At 49.0% G+C, this 13,838-nt stretch overlaps 1 protein-coding gene across 1 annotated transcript; it reads left to right on the top strand.

The window, feature by feature from the left end:
- The first annotated feature begins 966 nt into the window (after positions 1 to 966).
- Positions 967 to 13,684, top strand: LRRC58 (leucine rich repeat containing 58). The gene is made up of 4 exons (XM_082768087.1): positions 967 to 1,490; positions 6,677 to 6,805; positions 7,976 to 8,253; positions 9,364 to 13,684. Exons 1-4 carry the CDS (start codon positions 982 to 984, stop codon positions 9,570 to 9,572), a joined length of 1,125 nt encoding a protein of 374 aa, XP_082624213.1. The 5' UTR covers positions 967 to 981; the 3' UTR covers positions 9,573 to 13,684.
- Positions 13,685 to 13,838: the final 154 nt, after the last annotated feature.

The following is a 13,838-nucleotide window of genomic DNA, read 5'->3' as shown; positions in this document are numbered from 1 at the left end:
TCCAGTTGCCTCTGCGCCTAATGTACGCTACCACCAAGGCCCGTTCGGTGCCAGCCTGTGAACTACATCAGGCCTCTTCGCCTGCCAGACTTTCAGAGGGAAGATTTGTGGGTTAAATCGGGACTAAAGCTGTGTTTTAATGCCCAGGCAAGGGTATCCCTGGAGATTAGGAAGAACTTCTTTACCGAGAGGGTTGTGAGGCATTGGGATGGGCTGCCCAGGGCAGTGGTGGAGTCACCATCCCTGGAGGTCTTTACAAGATGTTTAGATGTTGAATTTAGTGATAAGGTTTAGTGGAGGGCTTGTTAGTGTTAGGTCAGAGGTTGGACTCGGTGATCTTGAGGTCTCTTCCAACCTAGAAATTCTGTGATTCTGTGATATTCAAGTATCATCTGGATGCATATGGCCCAGGCGAGGTGCTCTAGGTGGCCCTGCTGGAGCTGCTGGTTGGACCGGGTGGCCTCCAAAGCTTCCTGCCAACCTCGGCCACGCAATGTACACCAAGATCCTTCGGAGCCTTTGTTTTTGGGAAGTGTTTTGAGAGATGACACCCGCTCCACACAGCCAAAGGGCTCCTGCGGGAAGCAGGAGGCTCTCTGGTGGCGCCTCAGGGACCAGCACCGCGCTGCGGTGGTGGCACTGAGTGTGGAAAGTTACACTTCATTTTATGGTTAGGAGCAATTTTATTTTTACACATCACTCCACCGAGTGCGATGGAGGAGCCTACACAGGGGCTAGCGGCGTGCACCGACCCCCACCCCCCGCCAGCCCCAAACCCCTCGCTGGCCGCCATCTCAGCCCCGCTTCCCCCAGCCCGCCATGCTCGTTCCGGGGCGGCGGGGACCGCGCAGCCTGCGCGGCGGCGGCTGCGAGGAACCCCGCGCCCTGCATTTCGCCTCCCTCCGGGGCTGGCCATGGCCGGAGGGGGCCGGCGGAGCCCCGCGGGTTCCGGGGCGGAGCGGAGCGGAGGGGCCGAGCGGGATGGCGGCGGCCGAGCCGGAGGAGCCGGCGGTGCCCGAGGAGGATCCGGAGCCAGACCCGGAGCCGGAGGCAGAGCCGGAGCCGGAGCCGGAGCTGGAGCTGGAGCTGTCGGCTGAGCTCCGCTCTCGGCGCAGCGCCGAGGCTCGGCGGCTGGTGCTGTCCCCCCGGCGGCTGTCGGGGCCGCTGCCCGCGGGGCTGTCGCAGTGGTTCCCGGCGCTGGAGCTGCTGGATGTGAGCGGCACGGGGCTGGCGGAGCTGGGCGGGGGGCTGCTGGCCCTGCCTCGCCTCCACACGCTGCTGGCCAAAAACAACCGGCTGGGGGGGCCCGGCTCGCTGCCCAAGGGGCTGGGGCAGGCGCCGCTGGGGCGCTCCCTCCGCGTCCTCAACCTCAGCGGCAACCGCTTCGCCGAGCTGCCCCCCGCCCTGCTGGGGCTGAGGGGGCTGCAGAGCCTCAGCCTGGGCGGCAACCGCCTGCACGGCATCCCGCCCGACATCCAGGAGCTCCGCAGGTGAGATTAGGGGGTCCCTGAGGTGGTTACGGGGTCCCTGAGGTGGTTACGGGGTCCCCGAGGTGGTTACGGGGGTCCCGGCGCTCGGGCAGGGGTCTGGCGGTGCCGTCCCCTCACGGCAGGGCTGCCGCATAAAGGGGGAGTCTCGGCTTTTTCTCTCTTCAGGAGGAGACGCTTCGAGGACAACAAGGAAAACGAGGCACCAGCTTCATAAAAGAGGAGGACAGTGTCTGTTGTGCACGGGAGATGAGCCCTGTTGCCTCCACAGCACCCGTGGTAGCTGCCCAAATTATATTTGGGATCCCGTTGTTGCCACTACCTCGTAGGCAGAGGATCCCTGCTGCTGCTGGTTTGAGTTCTCTCAGCCTCTCTTTTTCCCTTCTAACTTTACTTTTCTTCCAAGAAAACAAGCCCCAAGCCCAGTCTTTTCACACTGCTGACCCCAGGGAGGCACCAGGCTGTGCCAGTTGGCATGCGGTGCCCCAACGGGCTGGGCTTGGTGCTCCGTGCCACACTGCTGTCAAGCTACCAGCCTGTGGTTACTCTGCTCTGAAGCACAGATCTTGTCTGTGGCTTTCTTTGGACTGCTCATGCTTGAGCCCCAGGATGATTTTGAGAGGGCAGCTGCAGGCAAAGCGATCGAACTTTGGGTTTATCGCTGCAAAATGATGCGTCAGGTAGAAAAACTAAACCAGACCCGGCTTGTGTCTGCCTCCTGTGTAATCACCGCTAACTCAGTGAATTTCTGCTAGCGTGTCACCACGATAAAATTGAACTTTAGCTCAAGGTAGTGGATTCACGCTCCACCAGGATTGTCAGTTTGTTCACCACCGTGCCATCAGTGACCCTTCTGTGTCAGGGACTGCTTAAATAGCAAAGGGGAGGAGCGCGCTGTGTTGCCAGAGCTGGGAGAAAGCAGCACTTCATAATTTAATATTCTTCCACAGGAAACCTGGAATCTGCTCGTTGGAGCCAGATAGCCAGCAACCCCACACCCTTGCCAAAAGGTTAGGAAATAGAGAGAGAGAAGTGTGGAGGGGAGCTGCTGCCAGACCACATTCCCACCTGCCAACGAGAGAGGTGTCGGCACAGTGAGCGTGCCTAGTGTTGAAGTGGGTAAAATGAGCCTGAGCAGGAGCAGAGCAGGGCCAGCTGCTGTGGCACGGCAGCACAGAGGCTTCTGTTGGACTCTGAGCTCAAGCAGGAGCGAGCTGGGACCTGGTGCAGTTGTTGTCTTTTGTTAGCCTCACAGCTCGAGCTGCAAGGTGTCCATCTCGCAAGCCAAGACTTTGAGCTTTTTTCCATATACCACTTCCCATAAAAGACATTTTTCTCATTTCTCCTGGTCTCCGAGACCACAGAGGAATGCAGGCAGCACTTTGACCGGGCACGTTCCTCCTGCTTGGTGCTGCAGTTCCTGAGGCTAACAGTTCTCTTCTTGTGACTCTGGCAGCTTTGTGTTTGCTCCAGCTGCTGGCTGTGGAGCTGAGCAGAGTTGCAGAGATCTAGAAACATTTCCTGTTTCAAGAGAACGCCTGAGCTCTGATGAGGATTTTCTTAAAAGTTCTTAATAGCTAAACCTCACGTCTTTCCTCTGCTCCCCGTACAGCTTTTCTGTTGTAGTTTTTGAAAGGATAACGCTGCTCTTTCCTCCCAGTTCCACCATAAACTAGTTCATGGTGATTTGGAACAGCCTCTTAAGTTTCTGAGAAGTAAGGTAAACGTGGGCTCTGCTGAGGGCTTTTTTATTTGTCTTATGGCTGTGCCAGCTCCCGTGTGCCTGCCACCCACCGCAGTTGCTGTCAGCGAGCAGTGTCACTGCAGTGCGAGGCCCGGGTTGCAGCATTGGCTGTTGCTGTGAATTTAGGGTAGAAAATGCACCGGGTGGGTGAGAGCAGCTCCCTTAAATTGCGTCTGTTGCCAAATAAAAGGTGAGTTTACTGTGGGTGCTCATGAGTGTCATCTCTTCTGCACTTCTCCCTCCAGCGCAGACCTTGCTGTGTTTTCAGCAAGGTGAGGTGTTGTGCCGCTGCTCTGGGCTTGTGTCGCCTTCCTCTGCTGGCCCAGCTGGGGATGTGTGAAGGAGCCTCGTGTAGTACAGGGCCAGAAGTGCAGTCAGCTGCTTCTGATGGGCTTGGACAACGTGGCTTTGGGTTTGTGGGTGCACAGATCGCCCTCATTGCTGCGTGCTTTGGAAGACATCTTGCCACGTAAAGGGAAGAAACCTTCACAGCTCAGTGAAATGCCTCAGATCTCGAATACCTTGAACCCTCTGGTGTGAATTTGGAGTTCAGTCTTACTCTTCCAGTTACCACTCACGTACAGCAGAGCACCAGAAGCAAGCAGAAAGAGCAAAGAAAAGGAGCAGGCTCCTTCCAGGCATCTGCCACGTGTTCCTTTCCTTCTTGCTTGGATGCCTCCAGAAAGGCCCTGTTATTCAAGGGCTGGGATCAAAGGCCTCAAGCTCATAACTGGATTCATCCAAGTTTTGTGTGAAGGCTTAGGTGCAATGAAAACCAGAATATTTGCTTTTATTCGGCGTGTTAGACAAGCACGCACTTCAGGGTGGCTGTTACAGTGTGGGAAAAACAGCAAACGGGGCTTTGATAAAGGCGCAGCATTAGGAAATCTGCTCGCTGCCTCCCTTTTTCTTCCCCTCTTCAAACGTTTTGCAAATAGTTTTCAGACAGCTGTTTGATCTGAAATTTGCATGTCAGCAAAGGCTGCGCTGTGCTCTCAGGAATTAGCAAATCGTGGAACAGGGCTGGCAGGAGCGCAGCGTGGGCTGCTTTTAAAGTCCTCCCTTGCATGAGCCGTGGAAACTTCTCGCTGAAAAAAGTTTACCCTAAAAAGACCCGGAGCTATTTCAGGGTCATTGTTTCTTCTTTTTTTTTTTTTTAAGATTACCTATTAAGATGCATCTGTTTGATGCCAGCTGTTAAATTTTATCCGAGGGAGCATCTGTCGGGAAACCGGATGGGTTGAGATTTTGAGTATCTTCTACGCCAGAAGATATCCTCCTCCTGGAGCATGACTATGGAAGAGTTATGGTAATTGGTAGGCATTCAAAATAGCTCCTGTGCTTATTTACCGAGGGTTTGGGGGCTTTTTGCTTTCTTTGTGGTACAGGATGACCTGGAAACACCACGGATATATTCCAGCAAGAACGTACGGTCTCTTGGCGTGTCGTAAGTACGCCTTGCTGCCACCACCTGCATCGTTTCCTAGCTGTGGGAGCATTTCCCTGAGGGAAGAGTCTGCGGTCCTTGTAACGAGAGGAGGCAGGAACGGCGGTGGGACAAGCCTGGCTTCTGGAAGTACAGAAAAATTCCAGCTCTCCTCCCTCTGTGTACACAGCGCTGCACGAGACCTTAGCCGGCTGGTTCAGTGACCACGCGGATTAATGATTGTCAGGAAAACGGGGCCCGAGCTGGACGTGAAGGGTTACTTAAAGCAGCCACTGAGCTCGGTGCTCTCTCCCTGCTGCTCCCCGACCTGCTCTCGTTCAGAAGGGGACGGCTCCCGTCCTGTGACCCTCACCGTGCGGTCAGCACCGATTACAACGTGGCTGTGTCTCCTTGGAGTCCTCATCCCGATTAGCTGTGCTCAAACAAGTCTTGGTGCTTCAGTTTGGTTGAGAAATGGCTGCTAGGAATTCCTCTGCTTTGCTCAGCCCAGGCGAGGCTGGGTCCTTCTTCCTAGCAAATTATATTTCAGGGCACGGGGACAGAGGGGTCACAGGTTTCTTCTTCCTACTCAGCTGTGTTTCAGTGGAAGCTGTGAGGATATCTTTACTGCATTTAAAATGAGTTTATTGTCTCAAAATTCCCTCCCTGTGCCTTTTATTTACTTATTTTTATACATCAACCACCTAATTCATCTCTTAAATTGATGTTGGAAATCCTAAGTCCTACATACCAGGCTGGGCCCAGGGAGTTACTGATCTGCAGACCTCTGAGCAGTGATACAGAAGGCAGGTAAAAAGAAAACAAGTTTTAGGAACCCTTAATAAAGGAATTACATTATTTAGTGGATTTGCAGTTCGGGACAGTTTGTAGCCTGATGCCGGGGCTTTACATCTCAGCTAGTAATGAGTGCTCTCATTACACAGGCTAAAAAGAGTGGATTTGAAAGCTGTGAGCAGTTGGCAGCGGTTTTGCACGCTGAGTTTGTGCTGTAAGCTGATCTGGAAAGTTATGTATTTTGTGGCTTGAAGGGGATTTTGAAAACATTCGCCGCATATTTTGCTGCCCTTGTTCCCTTCCCTGCTAACGTGTGTTTTTAGATGTCTTGTCTTCAAACGCAGAGGACAAGGAGTTAATTATTCACTTTTCCCAGGAAATGGAGACTTGTACACATCTAAAGCTTATTTAAACATTGAAATCCACATTACTGAAATTCCCTTGCCCAACACTTTTCAGCGCGAGCGCCAGCAATGGCACGGAGTTAAAATATGCAAAGGAATTGTATTGTCAGCAGTAAATTCCTGATGGGAGCCAAGCAGCCGAAATCCAACTTCGGGAAACAATGGAGGTCGAAGGAGGAATTTTGGTTAAAATTCTGGGCTTTGTTCTGGGATCAAAATTTAATTAAAAAATAATCTCCTCTTGACGTGCTCCCAGCACAGCAGCCTCACTGCAACCCCCACTCCTCACCTACGGGTTTTTTATGTAGAAAAAAAGGCTACTTTTGCGTGGTGGTTTTATTATTTTATTTATTTTTTCCCCATGTACTTTCTTGCATGGTTAGAATAACCTCCAAATGTGCTGTCCCATATCAGTCGAAGCAAGCTTCTTAGGGTCAAATTAAGCCACTTCAGAGCCTTAGGTTTCAAACTTAATTTTGTACCCTCTTTGTCATACCCAAGTACGTACAAGAGAGCTTGAGGCTGCCTGAGCTGATTAAAGATTTGAGTCATAACACTCAGGTGTCCAGTGCCTTTCTACAGATGTAACGGTGCCTGCAGGAGACCGGAGGTAAATCTCAACTTTATATGTTACAAAACAGCAGCTTTATTGTATTTACGATGTGTAACAGCTTTTTCTTTTCCCACAGCAAATTATCTCATCCATAGTCAGCTGTGAGTTCGCTTTAAGAAACGCAGGAGACGAGGAGATCTACCATTAAATGAAACTAAGGCAGTGACCTTAATGAGGTGACGCGGTGTCTTCTCTTCTCTTTTTCAGTTTGGAATTTCTGTACCTTGGAGGGAATTTCATTACTTCAATTCCACCTGAATTAGCAAACCTGCCTTCTCTAAGCTATCTCGTCCTGTGTGACAACAAGATCCAGAGCATTCCACCTCAGCTGGCACAGTGAGTATCTACTGCCATCAGCCACCAGCTGTAATTAACTCTTTGAGCTCCTCCTTCTGCTTTGTGTGGATAAAAGCAAGTGGGAGGACCTGGGCTTCAACAGGAAGACCCTTAGTGGTGATCCTCAGCACCACCCTTGCGTGGCCACAAATGTGCAATATGGAGATCTCAAAGTATTATGGAAAAAAACATCACCAAGTGCACGCTGTGAAGTGAATCCTTAGATTTGTACAGGCAGCCCTGAAAAGCACCTGGGCAACTCAGGAAAAAATAGCTGCTGTGTTCTCAGTGATGGACACTTGGTTTGTTTCATTTTACCCAAAGCCTTCTTGTGTGTGTGTGTTTGTGCTTTTATGCTGTGCCATAATCTGTATTCCCTTGGCATTTCTTATTCTAGGATCTCAGAAAGTTTTAGCATTCCCTGCGTCGTGTGGCACAGCTCTAGAGGATGAGCTACTGCTTTCTCTCTTCACTGCTTTATTCTTGAGGTGCAGTGTTTAATGACTCCAGGTGTCTCGTACTGGCTTCAGAGCATCCTTGGGCACTGTGCTGGCACATTGCTGCGTGCTCTCAGAGAGAACACCGCCTCCGAGAGCCAAGTTACTGCGTGTCACCCATGCAGATGCTAGCCTGGCCTGACCTTGCTGAGCTTTTGGGATCTGGTAGTATCACTGCACAGGGGATGCAGCCGTGAGCGATGAAAGCACGGGGCTTTGCAGAGCTGGCTGCCTACCAGCATTTGTCTTTAATGCATGAGTGAAAGCAGGTGACTTATTCAAAGTGTTGCTTTAAACCATTTTTGATGCTCACACGGGGTAGAGGGAAGCATTATCTGCCACTGAAAGCGCTCTGTTTGTACACTTTTGTTCTTTTATACTGTTTTGAGGGTGTGTGTGGGGACTGTGGGGTGTGTACCGAGAGGCACAGCAGCACGTTTAGGGCTGTTTTTTTAACAGGCATACAAGAGCCAAGCCAAGTTTTGTATGGCATTGTGTGTGCTGGAGCAACAGAGCCTCTTTTAGTGTGGATTTATGCTTTAGAAAGACGAAAAAACAAAAAACAAAGGATAGAGTTTGGCAGGAGCGGGGAGAGTTTTCAGGTCTGTGTGTGATGCAACTGCGGAATGATTTTGCTTGCACATCCTGACGGGGTTTCCATCTCCATCCTCAGGCTGCATTCCCTGCGTTCCCTTAGCCTGCACAACAACCTCCTGACTTACCTCCCTCGAGAGATCCTTAACCTGGTCCACCTGGAAGAGCTGAGCTTGCGTGGCAACCCGCTGGTGGTTCGCTTCGTGCGTGACCTGACCTACAATCCCCCGAGCCTTCAGGAGCTGGCCGGGCGCACGATTAAAACCCGCAACGTGCCCTATGCTCCCAGCGATCTCCCGGAGAATCTCGTCCGCTATCTGAGCTTGGCCAGCAACTGTCCCAACCCGAAATGTGGCGGTAAGTTCGCCTTCGCGGCTCTGCTGCCTGCTTTCTGCCTGGTGGGTCTGCTTTTCCCTCTGGCTTGCTGTGTTTTTTAGCATGTGTAGTACCTGTGTGGAGAGGACTTTGTAGATAAGCCTGGAATCCTCCAGCTTAATTTGGCTTAATGCTTAATCTTTATCCAGAGTAAATGATCTGTGCATTTGGCCTTGAGGAGATTAAGGAAAATCATTAATTAATATCCACCTTGCAGCCATAAAGCAGTCCGTTATCTTATCTCCTTATAGGACAGTATCAAAGCAGGCTTCGTAAGCAAAGGTGGAAGGGCTGGAACTTGTGTTGGAAAAGCAATAAAGGCTCCCTTTTTTTAGAGCTTTGCACAGCTTGGAATAATAGTGGATTGTTTTTTTTATTTTTGCTCTTTTCTCACTCATCCTTATAAACCAGTGCAGTACTGCAGCATGGCTCTGGCACTGCAGGAGAAAAGATTGCTCCAAAGCAGCCAGGACTTAAAACACTGCTGGGAACTTCTGAAAATGTCAGTGTCTAAAATCACTCCCTGTGACAGGAGGAGAAGGTAATTGTGCGTTACAGCAACACCGTTGCCATGGAAAACCGCATCCAAACTCAGCATGGTTACTTCACTCAAGCAGAAGAGAAGTGGAGCCATGAAAGGGAGAGGGGCTATTTGTGGGCACGACGTTGCTAGCTGGTAGAGGAGGCTTTACAAATTTTGAAAACAGGGCGAGCGAATTAAACCAACATTTGAGGAGAAGCTTGCGAATTCCCAGCCTGGGATTGCTCCTTAATGGTTAGAAGGAACTGGCTCATTCTTTGAAAGCAGATGCCCTGCGTCTTTTCACATAGAATTTGCCTTTCTTAAGCGCCTAGTAAATGCATTTTTACAGGATTGCTGTTATTTATTTTACCAAGAAAAGAAATTTCACGTTTTGCATTTCCATAGATGCTCTGTTCCCTTCTTTCTCCTGTATCCTTTCTGCTTCCCCATCCGGTGCTGTGCCAAGTCCTCACTGGAGGCGTTTGCAGCAGACACAGCCGCCTCGCAGAGCTTCGACATTTCTCCTCCCGCCTTCTGATGTGTCGTTGCTGTGCCCTCTGCCCTTCCAGGTGTCTACTTTGACAGCTGCGTCAGGCAGATCAAGTTTGTTGACTTCTGTGGCAAGTACCGCATCCCGCTGATGCACTACCTGTGCTCCCCGGAGTGCTCCTCGCCCTGCAGCTCGGCCTCCCAGAGCTCCACTTCCCAGAGCGAGTCTGACTCTGAGGACGAAGCCAGCGTGGCGGCGCGCAGGATGCAGAAAGTCCTCCTGGGATAGCGGAACGGGAAGCCTGGAAGGAAAACGGCTTTGAAAAGCAATAATGGGATGGCGAAGCGTGAGCCCCTGGCCTCAAGGGGCCCACGAGGAACTGCCCTCGAGTCCTCGTAGGGGACAGAGCACCTTAGCAAGCCTCCGCTTGCTGGGTGCAGTGCTACTTAGAACTAACCGGGTGGCGTGCTGCCTGTGGGGTGCCTGGGGTTGTGAGAAACATCTGCTGTTTGAGGGGGAGCCCCCCTTGCGCAGGCTGGGGAGGGGGATTTGTTCCGACTGGCAGGTCGAGAAGCGCTCGGTACCCGACACTTCGCTGGGCTTCAGTCATCCTGCAGGGCAGAGGAGGCTGTCCAGATCTCTTGACACTGTGGTAAATCAGAAGCAGGCGAATCACGCCGCGTGAGTGTGCGCGGACCCCAATGTTTTGTCTAACTCTTTGATTCCTCATTGTCTCCTCCGATTTCAGTTACAGGTCTTTGCGCCCATCCACCGAAAACGGGACTTGCTTTTCTGTTGTTGTTGTTGTTGAGGAGAAGATTTCCTCAGCTCTGGTCACTGTTCCTTTGCCTAGAGGCATAGGGCCTCTGTGCTTTTGTAGACGTTACAGACATAGAACTGAGCCACCCTTTTTTCTCCCTTGTTACACCAAGCTGCCCGTAGTGTTTCCTTCTCACTGCATTCCTCGTTCCCCTCCCTCTGCCTCTTCCCATTACACCTGGAGCGTTGCTGTCTTTTTGGTGCCTTCAGAAGACAGATGAGTTCTTCTAGTGAGACCTGGCATTAGTTTGGACCTGAGGCCCTATGTGCCTGTGCGTGGGACCACGTGTGATGCTCTGTAGCGTGTTCTTGAGTCTCAGCTTACTGGAGCATGTCTGCTTTTATATCTGAATTGCAGGAAAGGTCTTGATTGGTGTTTCCTGTGCCTAAAGAGCCGCATTCCCCCTGCTGAAGGTAGCTCTGCTTGGTACTGGGCTACTTTCTGTCCTTAAATTCAGCTGTTTAAAGCAGACAGAAGTTTACTAACTGGAAGTACCAACAGATGTGCTGTGGAGAATGCTTTTTGTTTTTTGTTTTTTTTTTTTTCTTACTTAAAACATTAGAGGAAAAGCCAGTAGGAAGGATATAAGGCACGTTGTCTGAGCATCTTGCTGGAGGTGGTTTTGAAGCCTCTTCCTTATTTATTTGTTTGCATTTGCTCTTGTTGTAATAGATCTGGCAGTCTGTTGGATTGTTCAAGTAGCACATTCAGTTATCTTACACTATGTTTATAGGAAAGCTGCAGAAAATTGTTCAGAAATCTTAAGTACAAAAGAAATACCTGTTAAAAATGTAACTATGAAATCGACAGGTATTTATAGATCTACTTATGGGGCTGTTGTGGTTTTTGCTCACTGAGAGCTGCCCCTTTATGATCATTTTACAGCAGACGGTCCTTTTGTTGCAGTTTCAGTACAGCAAATCCAACTATGCCTTTGAGTGAAGAGCAGAGTAAATACTTTGTGTTAAGAAACTACATGAACAAGCACAACTTTACTTAGCCCACTTTGGTCCCAAGAGGGAAACTGAAAAACTTGTGCTTCTCTCTTGCATTTGGAAAACACGTGCCTGTTTGGATATCTTATGGCAGCTCTGTGTTAATGGTCCTGTTTAATTATGCTTGACACTTTATTAAAGCACTTTGGTAATTCTAATCCTCATAACTAGCTTTAGTGATTTTTTTTTTTTAATTAATTATTATTAAGCCAGAATTTTTCTTTTAGTGTGACCTGAAGAACAAGGTCTGTGAAACTCTGTACTTTCCAGTCTGACTCGGTGTGCAGGTTTAACTTCTTGCCCTGCATTTCCTTAGCAGTACTGTTCATTTCCTGGGTTTCCTTTGCAGAGAACTAGAATTTGAAGGAAATTATCTGGTTGTAAAATGGCACCTCTTCAGTTATTAATTACTGCAACTTACTCTAATGATTCCCGCAACACACAAATGCAGAAGAAATTAAATGACACATGCTCGGTGCCTTTCCAAATCACTTTTTAAAGCATATTTTAAGACCTAAAAAGGTGTCAGTACAAAGCAACTGGATATCACTTTAGCAAATTCTGTGAGGTTCGCTTGGAAAGAAGAACCTACAGTTTTTGAGAGAAACTGACTGTGTGCTGTTAGCTAAATTGGGATCGGTGTGTGAGTGGCCTATGCTTTTTTCTTCATCTCTTCTTTCAGATGCTTCTCCCTGTCCCGAATGAATCTTGTCGTATAAATACTAAAGGACAGGAAACTGATTGCAGAGCCACAACTTCATATTTACTGCTCGTGTAACAGTAGTGAGCAACTACTGTGTGATCTGGAGCTTGTCCCTTGCCAGTGAAAGTGAACCACACCGGTTGAGATCTCAAGATCTCTTGAGCTCAGGGCCATGCCGTGCTGCCTGCCTCTCTCGAGCAGGAGCTGTCTCGAAGTGATGTATTTTTCATTTCACAAAGACAGATTTCACAACCGCTTTGCTGCCACAGCTCCTGTTCATGCAGTAATACCTGTGTGTGTGGCTCTGATTCAGCTCCTTCCTTAGCTGCATTTTCTTGCCTAAAAAAAAAAAATACTCATCTCTGCCCCAATTCTAACAACACTAATAGGCTAATCGTTTTTTGTAGCTGCTTTACTGTAGCCAGGTCGAAACTTGACAGCTGATGCAGTGGATATCTATGCAATCTGGACTTGATATAAGATGTCTCTTAAAAATTTATATATATTCGTAAATATAGCTAATGATTTTTCTTCGTGCTGCTGGGCTTTAAAGTGCAATTCAAGTAAGTCAGAATTCACAACAATCAGGGACCCGTAAGAAATACAAATGGTTGGTTGGTTTCTTTTCCCCGTAGAAGTGGATATGAGAGGACTAGAGGTACAGGTTGGTACTGTGGTGGCTAACATACCGAGCTGCCCCCAGGAGTCAAGATTTTCAGCAATTTTAGCCCCCAAGGCCTGGAAGATGTACTGGACAAGACAAAACTTGAAAATATGCTGATGGGTGGTAGGTTCCTATCGTCCCCTCCTTGGACACCCCGAGAAGTTAGGCAGTGGTTTTGCCAGCAGCCTGGCTCGTAGCTCCTTTTGTCAGTTTTAAACTTCACCTCCTTCAGATGCGCCTCCAGCTGAAATCTTCAGTCGGTGTTTTGGTATCGCTCCCCGTGTTGCTACAGCAGCCCAGCATGTCTGGCTTTTGAAAACGTCCTTAAACTGAGACACGAGTGTGTGAAGCGAAGTTGCTCATTCCCTCTTCCCCGCAGGGTCCCGGGCCCTGCTGGCATTGTGCCCCTGTCCCGCCGTCTCCTTGCCAAGAGGAGCTGGTGGTGTGTGGCTGAATGCAGGTCCTTCACGCGAACAGTGGGATCAGGCTAAAAAAGAAGCAAAATATCAATTTGACTGGGAGCAGTTTATACAGTTGCCAATTCTTTTATGTTTGTTATTCTTTAATAAGAGGTGAGACTTGAGGAAGTCAGTAATGAATATTTAAACAGACTCTGAAGTGGCCAGATGCAGTTTTTCATGGGCTGCTGTCCTGGTCATTTTGAGTCTTTGAAATCTTGTGTTGAATTATAATGGGAGCAGGGGGGAGGGAGGGGAGAACCAGCTCCTTTTTGTTCCTTACTCTTGTTGGCGATAATGAATGGAAGGAATTTAATCCAATGAAAGTAATGAAACTTAATCCCTGCGCTGTGTCTTTGTTAACCAGTTCAAAGAACTATTTTTAATGCATCTTATTCACACCAGGCAGATGAATTTCTGCCGCCACCACCACCCCCAGCTGAAGATACTCCAAATAGACTACTTCAGAATGCACACTAATACAGCAGTAACTCTATCTTGGAAGCCTCTCTATTGATTATTTCATTTGCCTGCCTTACTAGAGGATTGATCTTTTACTGACCTGAATATTAAGGCTAGAAAGGTTCTCATCTAGCCCTCTCATTGAATTTTTATCACAAGCAGTTGTTTTAGGAAGTCTTAAAGTGCCTTATGTTTTTAGAAGTGTACTTTGCTAGGAATGTCTGAATGTAGAATATCTCTAACAGTGTTTCATTATGAGCTGTAAAACAAACTGTAAACACTAAACCAAAAATGTTATTTCTACAGTTGTGTGTGTCCTTTATTTGCCGACATCTCGATGCCTGGTATTGCTGCGAGCAGAACACTTCCAGAATCATAAACATTAAAAATGGGGCTATACGCGGTCTGAGAACAGGTTAGATTTGTCCCATGCTGTGTAAAACCAAGAATTG

This window comes from Aythya marila (assembly GCF_965140915.1).
Source record: "Aythya marila genome assembly, chromosome: 1".
In the NCBI taxonomy this organism is placed as follows: Eukaryota; Metazoa; Chordata; class Aves; order Anseriformes; family Anatidae; genus Aythya; species Aythya marila.
This window is presented reverse-complemented; position numbering and strand designations above follow the sequence as displayed.